Source organism: Lissotriton vulgaris, chromosome 5 (assembly GCF_964263255.1).
Source record: "Lissotriton vulgaris chromosome 5, aLisVul1.2, whole genome shotgun sequence".
In the NCBI taxonomy this organism is placed as follows: domain Eukaryota; kingdom Metazoa; phylum Chordata; class Amphibia; order Caudata; family Salamandridae; genus Lissotriton; species Lissotriton vulgaris.
In genome coordinates, this window is record NC_141693.1 from 420,498,454 (window position 1) to 420,513,603 (window position 15,150).

At 44.6% G+C, this 15,150-nt stretch overlaps 1 protein-coding gene across 2 annotated transcripts in view; it reads left to right on the top strand.

The window, feature by feature from the left end:
- Positions 1–15,150, top strand: part of WDFY4 (WDFY family member 4) — an 856,906-nt gene that overhangs the window by 509,475 nt on the left and 332,281 nt on the right. For both annotated transcript variants that reach the window (XM_086921796.1, XM_086921797.1), the window contains 3 exons: positions 2,848–3,039; positions 7,679–7,805; positions 11,541–11,707. In XM_086921796.1, coding sequence (XP_086777922.1) covers positions 2,848–3,039; positions 7,679–7,805; positions 11,541–11,707 — 486 coding nt within the window. The remainder of the gene's footprint in view (positions 1–2,847; positions 3,040–7,678; positions 7,806–11,540; positions 11,708–15,150) is intronic.

Below are 15,150 nucleotides of genomic sequence, written 5' to 3' on the forward strand. Positions count from 1 at the left end.
GATGAAGAATACTGAATAGGGGATCCTTTGTTTGCAACTAGTAAGTCTCTCCTTGCTCTTTTTTGCATGCTTAATACTCTCAATTAATTCCAAGATATTGTTGTAGAGCATCAGGTAAATAAGTACATAGACTACCACGTTAAAACAGCTATCTGTTCAAAAAATGTAGGTGGAGAATTTCCAATCTTGTGTGAAAAATGCTAGGGAGATTGCGTTTTTTTTATCTGCATTAAAGTTAGAACAAAAACATACAAACAAATAAAAAAAATATATGAAGACAAGTGATTAATTAGTTGAATTTCCCATTGATAGAGGTACATGTTTTTTGCATTCTTGTGTGTCATCATGTTAGTCATTTTATACTAACATTTCATTGGCCGCTTCTTTAGTCATGTCTAATGATGGTGAATATGATAATGGAAGCTATATTAGAAGTTCATGTCTGTCTCCTGGTTTCATTTCACAGTTTTAAAAATACTTTAAAGGAGATCAAAAAGTATGTCATGCTTCGACAATAACAGTAAATTTCAAGAAAGCATCTTTTGCAGAATGTCCTATTAGCAAGAAATAAAATCTTTGGATAAATCTATTAACTGATTTCAAGATTAAATTCAATTGCATGATCTTTAGGTCACATTCAATCAGCGGCTCTCCTGTCACTATCTCCATTTTTTTTCCATTTATGCCTGGATCCTGTAAATTCAGTGGGTCATTAAAGCATGCTTCAGTCATACGTTGTTGATGCTTTCTACAACACATTTAATGAGTGGGTGCTTCTCCATAATTTCATTGATGTGTCCTTAATGCTTCTCATGCTGAATGCCTGAGGGTCATTTTTACTTGATTGCCTGATTTTGCTGGCACACTGTGATTTGTAACATCATTGATGGAGAATATAGTTGTTGGTGAGTTGTTGCTTGTAGTGTCTTGGAAATAATTGACTTTTTTAATTAGTGAAGTGCGCTTTGACATGTCATTAATGGATCATGGAGTCATATGTCTGTGAATGAGCATTCAGTTTACATTTGTTGGTCTGTTATTGTTTCATACGTAGTTGATTGAGCATTTAGTCCTATATTGTTATTGAACTTGTCATTGATGAAGCATGACTTGTGATGTTGTTGGTGCTGTTGGCTTAACACTCATTGACAGACAGTGATCAAATATTTTGTCTGATTTTTGTATCATTCTTTGCCTGCCATGGCATTGATGGAGCCTCAAGCCATATCTCATGACCGGGTCTTGGTTTGTCTGGATGCCGATAGAGATTCAAGTCTTATTTCCGAGCTCCGGAATCCATTGATGAGCCATTGAGTCTTCACTGACGTGTCCATGTTTGCCATTTTTTACTGCATGACTCAAGTGTTTTTTAATTGGTAGACCCTTGCTTGACAACACTAATGGAGCAATGAGTCATATTTATTGCATTAAATGCAGGACATCTATTCCTTATAAGAACCTCACTTGACTGGTAATTGTCAAAACATCGAGTTATATTTCATTGATCGGTCCTTGCATGCAATCCTATCGATACAGAAAGCATGGAGCTGCCGTTTAATCCAATCTGCAAGGGCATGGTGTACTTCTTTCCAAGACCCATTGAGTTTGAGCAGCCTGCTTCCCCTCACAGTCAGAGCATGGATGGTGTGTTTTCTGCTCACAGTTAGTGAATGTGTGGTCTGTGCCCAGCCCACAGTTGATGAGTGAGTTTTCGCTTTTCCATTCTCTATCAGTGAGTCAATGATCTGAATTCTGTACTCTCTCTAGAAATGTATGGTCGTTTTTCCCTTAGTGAACTTGTGATACGTTTTCTCCTGACTTTCAGTGAGTGTGTGTGGTCAGTTTACTTGTACAGTTGTGAAATGTATGGTCTATTTTCTCCCTATATCCAGTGATCATATTTCTAGTTTTCTCCCTCCAGTAAGTGAGCATGTGTCCTCTTTTCTTTCCACTGTCGTGAGGAGCATGTGGCTTATTTTCTGCTCCTCGCGGTCACTGAATGTATAGTCTATTCTCTACCCACAGTCAGTGCCATTCACTGCTTGTGAGACTATGGTCTGATCATGTGAGGATCTCCCCCGGTGCCTACCTCAACGTCTCCTGAATTCTGCGGCAAACTCTCCCGTTCGTGTGCCTGAGAGCCGCGTACCATATTCCATCCTTGAATTACTGTTTAGTGTGCTGGCTGATTGTGACATTTTTTACTTCTTTGTGGATAGTTAATCAATCCGCGGAGGTAATCTCAACATATTCCGATTGAAATTACAATACCATGTGATGCTCCAAGGATTTCTTCCCAACCTATTCCTGGTGGGTTTTATCACAACCGAGTATTGTGGACACACCACATTCCTATGGAGTCTGTTGCAATTTATTTATGTTTGTCCATGTATTCTGGACGTTTTGTGCACTGAATTACCGTGGATGTTTGCAATGGATTGCTTCATGCTGGGGAGAGGTCGCAGGAGAGAGATCAGGAAATTGACTGGATGCCCAGACTGACAACAGTGATCAAACTCACTGAGACGCATTTTCAGAAACTTGCAGTGCTTTCAGTCTCAACTACATAGCTCCTAATCGTGGTCTGTTATAAACACTGTTTATAATGGACCACAATTGATAACTTTGGTTAGGAGCTCAAGGTCACTGTTGTGTTTTAGTGCCTGTCAATTAGTTAAATCTTCTCCTGTCGCCTCACCTGTTTTAAGGGCCGCTGGCCGCCACTGATTCCTGTACATCTTATGCTCTGTTAAAGTTTCTTCAATTATTATTTCTGTATAAACCTACAGTTATCAGATGTCAAGCAAGATTTGTCTACCGCATTTACTCAACTCTTGACTCTTCCAGGACATATGTGATGCTGTGGTCAGTGCCTACACAGAAGCTGCTACTCTTGTTGTTGAAAAAGATGTCCCAGAGTCTCAAGAGGTTCACCCGGCGAGAAAGCAAGTGTGTGACTTCATGCGCAACCTCCTCATGGAGAGTTTGCTCAACATTCCTGCTCGCAAACAGAGCCACCCATTGGACCTGCTGCTAGAGGTTTGAGTCCATTTAATTTCTTCTCATTTTTGTTGTTGTTTTCTATCTTGCATTTTGGGAAGGTAGGCAAAACCAGTGTTGAATATTTGAGATCTTAATCATAATTCACATTAAGAATACATAGGTACAAGACAAACTCATCAAAAATATCAAGTGGCTGGCGTTGACTGCATTTCAGAACACACAGCTGTCATGAATGTATCTACTTTAAATTGCACCATAGAACTATGATTCACCCAAAACTGTACAGTATGTGATGTAGACCTCACATCACAGGGGAATTTGTACAAGGGGATATCACCACCAGAAGGTCACTTTTAGCGACGGTCTGACGGCGATATGCCCTTCTCCATTTTTACAAAGCGGCGTTAAGCCACCTTTTGTGGCTTAACGCCGCCTTGTAAATATTGCCCCTCCTCACCCACCACTTAGAGTGAAAGGGCAGTGCAATGGGATTTGCGGTGAGTGTTCCACCGCAACATCTATTGCTTTTGACGCTGTCCCAGATTTACAAGGTTAGGGCAGGAGTAAAAACTTAGGTCAGGGAATATCTGGTCTTAGAATGGTGCTACTGGTTCTCTGCTATTTCTATGTGAGCTGTATTCTGTAGCACACATAGAAAGAGCAAATCGCCATTATTGATTATTGATGTGCAGGAAGGTGTACCTTCCTGCACATAAACAATAGCCCCTGCAGTGCAGGCACCCCTTGCAACATGGCGGCAGGTTGCCTGCGCTGCACTAGATAGATTTTTTAGCACCAGCGCTAGGGGAAACACAGGAGTGTTGTATTTTTTCCAAATACATCCCATCCCTGCGCTTTGAAAATGTCGGAGCGGTGCGTTGCCAAATTTGGCGTAACACCGCACTCCGCCATTTTCTGGTGTATTTGCCCCAAGGTTCGCTAGCAATGAGCATTACAGGATATAAAAAAAGGTAGGTGAGGAAAAGTTTCTTCCTTGCAACCACAAAGTCTATCGGGCCCTGAATTATGCGAGAAGGATGCAGTAGCGGCTGACAGCTAATAGGAGTGGAAGGGTGGGTGTGGGTTGTGGGGTGGGGGAATTACACAATAAAAACACTTACCTTCTCTCCGCATCTCGACTCCTGAGCTGTATCTCCTACATCGCCCCATGTCGTCTCTCCGCCAGAGCCAGAAAGCACATGGCTCCCTCCCCTAAGCCAACGAAAACGCTGCAATGCAGCATTGTGATTAGTCTGAACGCTGTGGCACAGCACTCAGACAGTGAATGGGAGGCTGGGCATGTTCTCCGCAGGCTGTGATGCAGCCTGGTGGGGAACATGCAAAGTGAGAAGGACTGCTTGGCAGCACCGAGAGGGCCGACAAAGCAGTCTTGCGCACTTTGGAGTGCAGCAACTGCTCCTCCTCCCGGACATTCATGGGAGACCCAGCCCCAACATGGCCCAAAAATAATAATAACAGAAATAACTTCTGTTAGTATAATTTTATGTTTTTACACGGCTCCGCGAGAAGTGAGGCGACGCTCCTCCGCCTTAGTGGAGGAGCCGCCACTGGAAGGATGCTAACCTTTTTTTAAATTGTGCTATTGGGCTTAAACAGAATGTAAGTCTGCGAATTTTGTTTTGCACACAGCATCCAAGATTCTTTAGGTAAAGCCACTGCCACTCTGGAGGTCTTACTTGTGTACGTCCATTCCTTCATGTTTATTCTGATTTATATTTTGTTTTATATGTATGTCCAGGCAGAACTTTTCAAACTGCTACGAAGTAATGGTGCATAACTTTAATAAAGCAAAATTGGGTAGTTTCATAAGCGGTTGGAGGAAGCAGAGGGATGTGGTTTGGGGTGATCATTATACTAGAGTTCTTGTAATTAATGGCATTGTAGGAACCTGGGCAAACCATTAATCACCCTCATCTTAAGTTCCCTTCTCTGCCAAAATTGGGAGTGCATAGAAGCAGGTTTATCCTTGTATTCAAATACTGCACTCTTATATGGTTGTAGCGGTTGGTTACAAACCGATGTGAGGCAACTAACATAACAAAACCTTGTAGCCTGTCATCAAAGAGTTTATACTTGTTTTCTACCAGTGCTAGTAGCCACTATGTGCTGCCTAGTCGGCCTTTGGGAGGGTGCAGTAGAAGTCACAGTTCATTCAGAGTGTTGTGTGATCTTTGGTAACTCCAGAGCTCGGTTCTAGAGTCTCTAAAGATGTATTGTATTGTAATTGCATTTTTATAGCGCTTACTACCCCTGACGAGGCGTCAAAGCACTCTTTGGCAAGTAGCACGCTACTCCGGAACCCAAAAAGGACTAGTGGTTGATTAGTATAGTGAAATGTGAGTTAATTTTTGCAGAGGACATGAGTCTGTTAGTTGGATTGAAAAGGGGAATGGGGGGATAGAAGAGGGAAAATGCTGGACATTGGAGGTAGTATCATGGCTCTTTTGGATAAAAGTGAGGGCAACTCCGTCCACCCTCAATAAAATGAATGGTGTAAAGAATCTAGTTCCCACAGGTTTTTAATTAGCATGATGTACTCATTCTTTGATGTGGTGTTAAATAGTCTCACTGCTAGAAGCCACATTTTACATAAAAGGCCATCAAAATAGTTGTAAATGCTTAAAAAAAAAAAAAAAAAAATAGTTGTAAATGCTATTGAGGAAGCCCTACTGCATTGGCCATTTTCCAGAAGCTGTGCCACATTATAAAAAAAAAAGCTATGATGACATTGCTGCTGGCAGACACGTCTTTACACTTGCGCGTGCATGCGTGATGGCTCCAAGTGGCCCATTTGACTTTATTTTTTATTTAACGATCCAAGATAGCGAACAAAACTTGGATCAGTAAATCCCCAAATCGCAATTTTTGTTTAGTAAAGGACAACGGGGTGGGAGGTAATGGAGGAGTGAGTGGGTGGGGCGAGGAGGGGAAAAGCATTGCATTAGGGATATAGGTAAAAAAAAACATACGGAGAGAGGATTGGGGATATGTGGACGAATAAAAAGGAGCACAGGGGAGAGAAGCCCACAAGAGAGTGAGAAGCACACACAAGTGACAGCACCATGGGAAGAGAAGACAGAAGCACCTGAGGGTGAAAACAGCATGGAGGGAGAGGTTTATGAGAAAGAAGCACAGAGCAAGGGGGTGGGCATTTGTGGAAGAGAAGGAGCGAGCTGGACAACACATGCATTTTCACAGAATGCTTAAGCAAAAAGAAAAGTGAGCTATCTAAGCAGATAAGCCATCCAATCAGAGGAGTGGTGTTTTAGGGGACATCCAATGGAAGAACAAATAAAAGAGGGACAAGCTGGGACAAGGAAAGCCATTGAATAATATGCAAGCACATGCGAGTGACAAAAAAGCCAAACAGTGCTAGGCAATGGGCGATGTATAAACTTGCACCAGCCGTGGCCCGTGCAGGTAAGAGCGGTGGGGCCAGATGTGGGGGGATTTTGCCAGAAGACAATGAGGGGATATTAATTATTTATTTAATTTCCCCTTGTGATCGTCTGTCGAATTCCCCTCCAACCCGGTCCCACCGCCCTACCGCTTTTACCTGCACGGGCCGCGGCTGGCTTGCACTGTTGTTTGGCTGGACATGCTTCCTAAGCAAGGGTTTCTCAAATTAATCAATTTGCCAAAATAATCTGTGTGATAAGCCTGAGAAGCAGCTTCATACTACAAATTTTAAAAATTGGACACCACAATATTGAAACACAAAATCTAGGAGCCGCCATGAACGAGGTGCCACAGAAGGCAATCTAAGTGAGAGCGAGAACAGAAGCATCCCATTGAGGGGTCCATCTGCTTCTCCATTTCCCACTCCTTCTCTTTCCCTCTCTCAAATTTTACTTTTATCCTCTCCCTCTCCTGTGTTCTTTATTAGCTGTCTCTCGCAAAAGTTCTGAGTCCCGGAAGCAGGTAGCACACAGGCTCCCCTAAGTCAATCACAATGCTGCAATGGAGTGTTGTGATTGGTCTGAGCGCTGGGACTTAGAAGGTGCCTGGAAACCTGTCCATGTCCTCCACCCAGACTACGTATTACATCCCAGTGGAGAACATGCTAAGTGCGCATGACTGTTGACAAAACGGCTGGCAAAACTGTCATGCGCACTCAAGTGTATGAACCACCCCTCCCCCCTGTGCCACCAGCCTGCTCTGCTGTAACCCAGCCTCATACCTACAAAAAATACAATTATACTAATGATGTTATTATCATTTTATTTTTCCTTTATCCGGGCCTATTTGGAGGCTCGCCCCCTCGCCATGGACGGCCGCCGCAAGTGGCGAGGTCATGGCGATTTCAGTGCAGGAGCACTGAGTCTGCAGGGGCACCTCAGCTGTCAAAGAACCAGAGGAGACCTCTCTCCTCCTCTTATGATTGCTTTTTTAGATGGCGTTGATGTGACATTTTTATTTCCAAGTTTTGTGTTGTTTCTGCATATAAAATGTTATGTGTAATTATTGTCCAATGCCCATGTAAAAAATACGCAAGACCCTTAAGCGAGTTGGTGCCACCATCTTTCCCTTGTAGTGGACAGCACCCTAAATTGTCCCTACCTGGCAAGCATATTTCCTCTTGAAGCATCAGGTGTGCACTGTGAAACCCTCTTTGCTATCTGCTCTAGTAACATGCGACTGCTCCACCTTTCAGGCATCTACTGACAACTGCACCACGGAGCAGGTGAAAAGCTTCCAGACTGAGATCCTTCTCGCCACCATCAATATCTTTCATGTCATTGGCCAGGATGGAGGCCAGACTGTTTCTGCAAGAGGGAGAGGTGAGCATTGGTACTTGTGGGTGTTATTGCAAGGTGGAATGTATGTTTTATTTATAGTCATCATATAGCCATAATACAATAGAGAACACTTGTCACAGCTCTTTTAACTTGAGCCCACAATATATATTACAGGGTCACACTTCAACAAAATTCAAGCACTGGCCACTGTGCATAGGAATCACTCTGTCAAACTAGGCTTGGAGCCATGCACAGTGATACTTGTGGCCAGGTACCTGGACTTCTTTTTCAAAGACACTGTATCACCCTAATGCGTAAGGATGCAGTCGCCACAACCACAATTTTTTTGATCTAGTAATTGAGGATCCATCCGAGTTGCCATAACTTACCAGATGAACTGATGGATGATCTATCTCCGCTTCCACAATTAATTGGGTTTACTTTTTGAGGTTCCGCCACCACTACCAGGACTACTTGTCTGAATGACTAATTGAGGGCGCCTGACTTCATGATGGCTTAAATTCAAGTTCTTGTCTCACACTAGCATATGAATGGTAAATGCCTTGATTCAAGCTGCATTATATAACACTTACTAGTTCCAGTAACAAGGATGAAACAAGTCTGCTACTAACTAGGACATGAAAATCTCCATTGTGCGTTAATAAAATCCATTCTCATTAACATTAATAGTATTTACCGGGCACGCTGTACAGTTTGGTGGTTTGTCTGTTTCCAGAATTATATGGTAGTACTGTATTGTAACCTAAAATTAATTGCTAACAACTCAACTGCTTGCATGCTTACGTTGTGCTCAGTTGACCACTAACTGACAGCGTTGGGTGGCGTGGTTGATTTTTTAGGATAAGCCCTCCTCGATATATGAAGACACACAGTTGGGTAATTATTGAAGATTGGAACTGTACCATTTTTGAAGTGAGACTCTGCAGTTACCATTGCTACCCTTGTGGTAATACCAGCCAAGTAGCCTGGCTTTACCAGTGCATGACCCTGAGTGGTAGACATGCAGCCGGATACAGTTGGTGTATGGGACATTTGGAAGCACACCCACATGTAATGAGCTGATAATATGAAGCATTGTCTGTCTACATCAGTCTAAACTCATTTCACAAAATTAAGCCCCATATCAATCACTTTACAGATTGATAGCGATTTGGATTACTGCACTGCTTTGTAAAACTTTGTGTTTTCATTTGCCTGTCATTCCATTCCTCTGGCTCACAAAATATGCAAATTGCAACAACAACTTAGTGTGTCTGTCTTCCATTCCTAAACTTGGATCTGATTATTGATATGTGTATTAAGTATTTGCATTGTGTAGCATAGATAATAAGTATTGTTTATGAAAGCATTTTCTTTCTACAAACATGCCTCAGCGATCATCTGTTAAAGTGGACCTGCTGCAGGTTCTTGAGCGTAACATTATTATCCACTTGAACACATCAATTCTTGTATTTAACATTTTTTAAAGGTTACATATTTCTGCTAAAACAGTGCGCCATGTTTGTCATATTCGCTGGGGGCATTTTTGTAAGTTTGGTGAAGTGCTTAATTTGAGCCTGTGGTTTCTGGTGCTGGGCACCGGCACTTAATTTTCAACACTGGCACTTATCACAGTCTGCCACATGGTGGTGCTGTCTCTCAAATTTAGAGGTGAGCATAACAACAGATGTATTATAATTTAATAAGCATTAAATGACCATTCCTGGCCAACCAAAACCATTCTTATAGTTTTGGGGTTCTGGAATGGTCTGAATTGTCACACTTGTAAGAGTGTGATGGTTAATAGTGGTGTTGGTACTCTCATTGGTAGTGACGGCATGGGCAATCAGTGGTGCAAGCTGTGGTGGCCTTCTGACAATGGCCCTGGCACTTATTTATTTATTTAACAAATTAAGCTCTTGTTTGGTGGGCTTTAGCCTGCAGAAGCAAAGTAAGTGAAGGCTTTGTTTAGCATCTAGTGTATTTTTGCCAAAAATGTCTGCTCACTGAATAGGCCCATCAAAAACTACAGCAACAGTGTGCACTGTGATATGAGTGTGCGTTTTTAGACTGTGTCTGTATGTGTTTGTGTATGTATGTGTGTGTGCCTTCACACACAGATAAAACTGTGTGCTCACTCGAATAGTGTCTATTTGAAGAATTGTTCTAGTACATGCAGTGAGGAGTGCATGTGTGTCTATCCGTACTTCGGGTGTCTTTGTGTGTGAGAGAGAGAGAGAGAGAGAGAGAGAGAGAGAGAGAGAGAGAGAGAGAGATGAGAACTGGAAGTATGTGGATACTGGGGTTCTGTACAAAGAGCTTTGACTTTCTATACTGAGTGCATATGTGTGTGTGTGTCTACCGAAAGAGTGTGAATAGTGTACGCTCTTGATTAACCCTGGGCGTAGTTCGTGAAGTAGAGCTACGCGAAGTGCACTTCGCACTACACGAGCTATGCATAGCACTACGCGAACTGCATAGTACCCTGTTCGCACTGTGCAAGATGCCGTTTTCAATGATTGCAAAGTGCAGGGAAGCATCCGGCAATGTGCAATCATTGAAAACGGGATCTTGCACAGTGCGTACTGTAGTTTTCTGCCGCATGAGGATATTTTTCCTCGAGCGGCAGCTTTCTCAACACGGACTGATAGTTTCTCATCGCAAGAGGTCGTGAGCATACGCGACCACTCCAATGAGAAACCTGACCTCCCTGCGTTGAGAATCTCGCTGGGAGGTTTATTTTCCACGCATGAGATCGGCAACTTGATGTTGCTCATCGCAATCGAGGAAAAAGTCTCGCCAGGATGTCATTTTGCTTGCTCGCGGTCGCCAACTTGACGGTGAGGACCACGAGCAAGCATAAAATGACCGCTGCACTACGCGACACTGCGCATATTTGCACTGTGCTACGTGCAGTTCGCGTAGTGCGAAGTGGCGCAAACTACGCGAGTGTAGCATAGTGCTTTGTCCAGGGTTGCTCTAGATCAGAGTATGCATAAAGGGCAAGGAGGGTTTTCATTGAGACTTGGGGCAGGCGTTACCTGCGTAATTTGATGTAGCGCATTTCTGCAAAATTATAGCAAGATTATTCAAAGTTACACGAGGAGAGGGACTCAACATTTAGTGCTATTTTCGAAGCACAATATGCAAACTCACTTCCAAAATGGACCTGAGGTCTGCTGAGCCCAGCAGGCCGCCATAACTGGGAGGGCTAACCATTCTCAAAGCGGTCGCAAATTGCGAGTGCCTCATTATTATTCATGAGGCATGCAGTTTGCGACCCCATTGGGAATCTCAAACAGTGTCTGAGACACTGTTGTACATTGTGAATTGTGAGTCGCAAATTGTGACTCGCAATTTGTCGCAATTTACTAGTCGCATATCACAATGGTCTTACATCTGGCTCTTAGTCACTCATTGCACCTACCTGCAGGAGAATCTCTGCTCCCCTTTTAAATTTCAGACTGGTTGCTGCCTACACAGTGAAAGGCAAACTAGCAGCTTTAAACAGCTGCTTGAATTTCACTAATGTACGGTTCCAAGTGCAGGCACAGGTTTGTGCCTGCACAGGGCATTTGCGGTGATACGGTGCACTGTCCCAGACTTACAAGGATACCAAGGCTAATACTGGACCAGTGTGCTGTATTCATCATGTTGCCCAAGTATTAGTTAGAAGACTTCATCCCAAACCTGATCTAATGTAATAAGTAGTAAACAATGTCCTTCCAAAATGGCTCTGATCAGATACAGATATTTGAATGTTTTTCCTCCCCTCAGGTGAAAAGACAGGGACAGGTGACGCAGATGGGACCAACAGTGCAGTCTCCACAATTGTCAGCAACATTTCCTACTTCTGTCAAAAACTGGTGGACAAACTCTACTCTGGAACATTCAACTCCGACCCCAAACAAATCCTCCTCTTCATCACGGAGCAGATCACCATGGTGAGTCCAGTACTCTGAGCAGATTGTGTGAGTCCCAGTATACCTAAGGTAACCTGAACTTATTTTATGCAAGAAAAGAACAGCAAGAGGAGAGGTCAAGAGGGCTAAGGAAAAGAAGATGTCTGCTTCACATTCAAATGAACACCTCTCCAAACTGACAGGCATTCATTCATACATGTATGTAGATGTTGTTTCCAGCTTATGCATGGCACCTCCATGCTCCTTGACAGAGCAGGTGATTCTGCACAGAGGAATGAATCTTGATCTCATCTCATGGGTCTTTCAAACAAGATATGATTGATGCGGATTTTGTGTATTCAGTGTGGATTTGGGAGACTTAGTCGATCCTTGAAGGTTGGGTGGTCCCTGCGATGGCAGTGTCTACCTTGAACAGCAGTCTCTTCCACTCCCTTATAAAACAGAGCAAGATGACAATTCTCTCCGGTGAGACTAGGATATTCTATAACCGTGGGCCACTGCCTCTCACATATTTCTCTCAGTCTTGTTTTGCAGTTGAAAATTTGATTGGCAAATGAGCATTCCCTAAATTTAGGCCGCAACAATGAATGCAAGAGGGCTGTAGCATGGACAAATATTAGTTCCTGTGGATTTTATTTTTTAGAAACGTATTTTATTGTGTCATTTATTACATACCAATCGACTCTCCCTATCTCAGGAAGCCGTCGACATATATCAATGTATTGAAATTGACTTTTTGTTTACAAAATTGGTATATGAAACAAGTATAAAGCAACAACCGTGTCCCATTGTAAAAACTCCCCCCATTGTGCTGCAACCGATTCATGCCCCAAATCTCTTAAGCTACCCAACCACCCCATGATGACCACATAGTATCTCTTCCCACAACTCTCTGTCCCGCCACTTCCGATATCCATGCTAATGCATCATTTCCCAATTGGTCCGTTGGCTCCAACCATAAGCCCCGGTATTCGGGCCCATTTCTTCTAAATTTTCACATGTTTCTGTGGGCACCCCCTAGCCTTGAACACTGGTTGCTCCATGCCCATACAAAAATCCAGCCCTTTTTCCAAGTAGATAGTTTTGGTGCGGCCATTGCTTTCCACATTTTTGCAATGTCCCTCTTGGCTAACGTGAGTCCTACCAATAAGACGTGACGTTTATACAGGTTCCCCCCAATTCCCTCGACAATGTGTAATATACTTAATTTCGGTGATACAGGGATATCCCAGCTCCTCCGCTAAGCACGCCCTGAAACCATCACAGAAGGCAGGGAGTACCGGACAGTGCCATATTGTGTGTATAAAGGAGCCTTCTGCATGACCACATCGCAGGCACTCCGGTGACGCCACCACTCCCGCCTTCCAAATTCTCTGCCTTGTATAATAGACTCTTTGCAGGTACTTGAACTGTATCAGGCGCAGCCTGGTGGCTATCGCCGCCTCAAGGTCCTGTGGATGTTAATTTGATTCATTCCATTATGTACAGAAAGAAGAGCGTGTTTAGGTCTGTGGTGATATGATCTGACATTTTCAAATTCAGACGTAGCGTGGCCACTTTAGCTGGGGCTCTGACATCACTGGATCATGTTTGCCCACGCCCCTTTATTCATTATTTTGGAATAGAATAACAGTGATATTGTCTTGCCCCTGCTGAATTCTATCCTGTTTTTCTAGAATTCTGTAAGGTCTCTTTTGACATCTGACAAGTTTGCAATTTTGATCTTGGTTATGGTCAGTGTCTCTTCGCCACCATTCAAACATAAATAGATTTCCATCTTGCAAAGGCAAATGTGGCTTGTGAAGCCACATTTGCCCCAAATGTGGCTTGTGAAGCCACATATCTCCCGCAACCGGATTGCGGTTTCGTTTCTGCCGCCATTGTGATAGTGGTTGTTGTTGTGCCAGGAGCCCGCCCTCTCCACGCACCCGCCCCTCCCAGCTGCTCCTCCCTCCCACTAAGTGGCAAGGCTCTCCTAGCTGACCGAGGCGCTGTGACCATCCTGACTTTGTCAGAAGCAGTCCCTCCCTTCAGCCCCTGCTCTCCTGTGCGTTCTCCTCCTGGACACCATAGCGCTGCTCTGCTTTGCTGACCTTCATAGCGCTTTACTGGGTATCGTAGCGCTGCTTAGATCTGCTGAGTTTTATAGCGCTTGACTGGATATCGTAGCGCTGCTGTGATCTGATTTTAAAGCGCTTGGCTGTGTATCTCTATGTTAAGGGCCTGACCGTTCTAAGCCATATTGCGCCCCATTCCCTAAGCGCCGCTTTGCCCACAGCATCATTAAATAACGTATCTCCCCCAACCGGATTGCGGTTTCGTTTCTGCCGCCATTGTGATAGTGGTTGTTGTTGTGCCCGGAGCCCGCCCTCTCCACGCACCCGCCCCTCCCAGCTGCTCCTCCCTCGCCCCTCCCCCTCCACTTTCAGCATATGTCAGTTGCATTCTCGCGCAGCGTTCACGCGCAGCGGTCGCGTCCCAGTCGCCGAAGGTGCGCCAAAGGTAAGCCCGTCTGCGCCCGTCCGCGCCTGGACCGCGCCCAGCGCCATACCCCCTGGTCCTCGAACTGTCCACCCCGCCCGCATTACTTACGATGCCACCACCCTCCTAGCCCTCAACCCCGGCCGCTCCCTCAACTGTGCCCAAGCTGCTCCTGGATACACCCATGGACCCTTTTCTTGCTACTCCTGCAAGTTCGACGGTAACAAGACCAACTCCTCATCTACAATCAGACCACAGATATCCGACCCCAACCACCTACAATGCATCTTGATCAACACCCGCTCGGTCCACAGGCACGCCATTGGCCTATGGAATCTACTAGACACCATCTCTCCGGACGTCGCTTTCCTAACAGAAACATGGACGAATGCCTCTTCTGCCCCGGACATCACCATTGCCATCCCGGAAGGCTATAAGATCATTCGCAAGGACCGTACCCGCCAAACAGGAGGAGGCATCGCTATCGTCCATAAGAAATCCATCCGCATCTCAACCAGCTCAGACGTCAATCTCGCAAACTCTGAACACCTCCACTTCCAGATCCACACCGACCCCAAGACCACACTCAGAGGCACCCTGCTTTACAGACCACCAGGACCCCGCGCACAATTTAGTGAAGACATCACGGACTTCATCACTCCACACGCGCTCCCCTCCGAGGAATACATCCTTTTGGGAGACCTCAACTTTCACCTTGAAAAGAACAACGACCGCAACACCACCACCCTTCTGGACAACCTCGCAAACCTCGGACTTAAACAACTTGTCACTACCCCCACCCACATCGCAGGTCACACACTCGACCCTATCTTCACCTCCAGCAAGCATGTTTCCTTCCGCCACACCACAGCTCTCCTTTGGACTGACCACAGCTGCGTTCACTTCACCTACAACAAGCCCACAACCAACAACCACCCCCAACCCACTTTGCAAAGAAATTGGAACAAAATCACCATCGACCA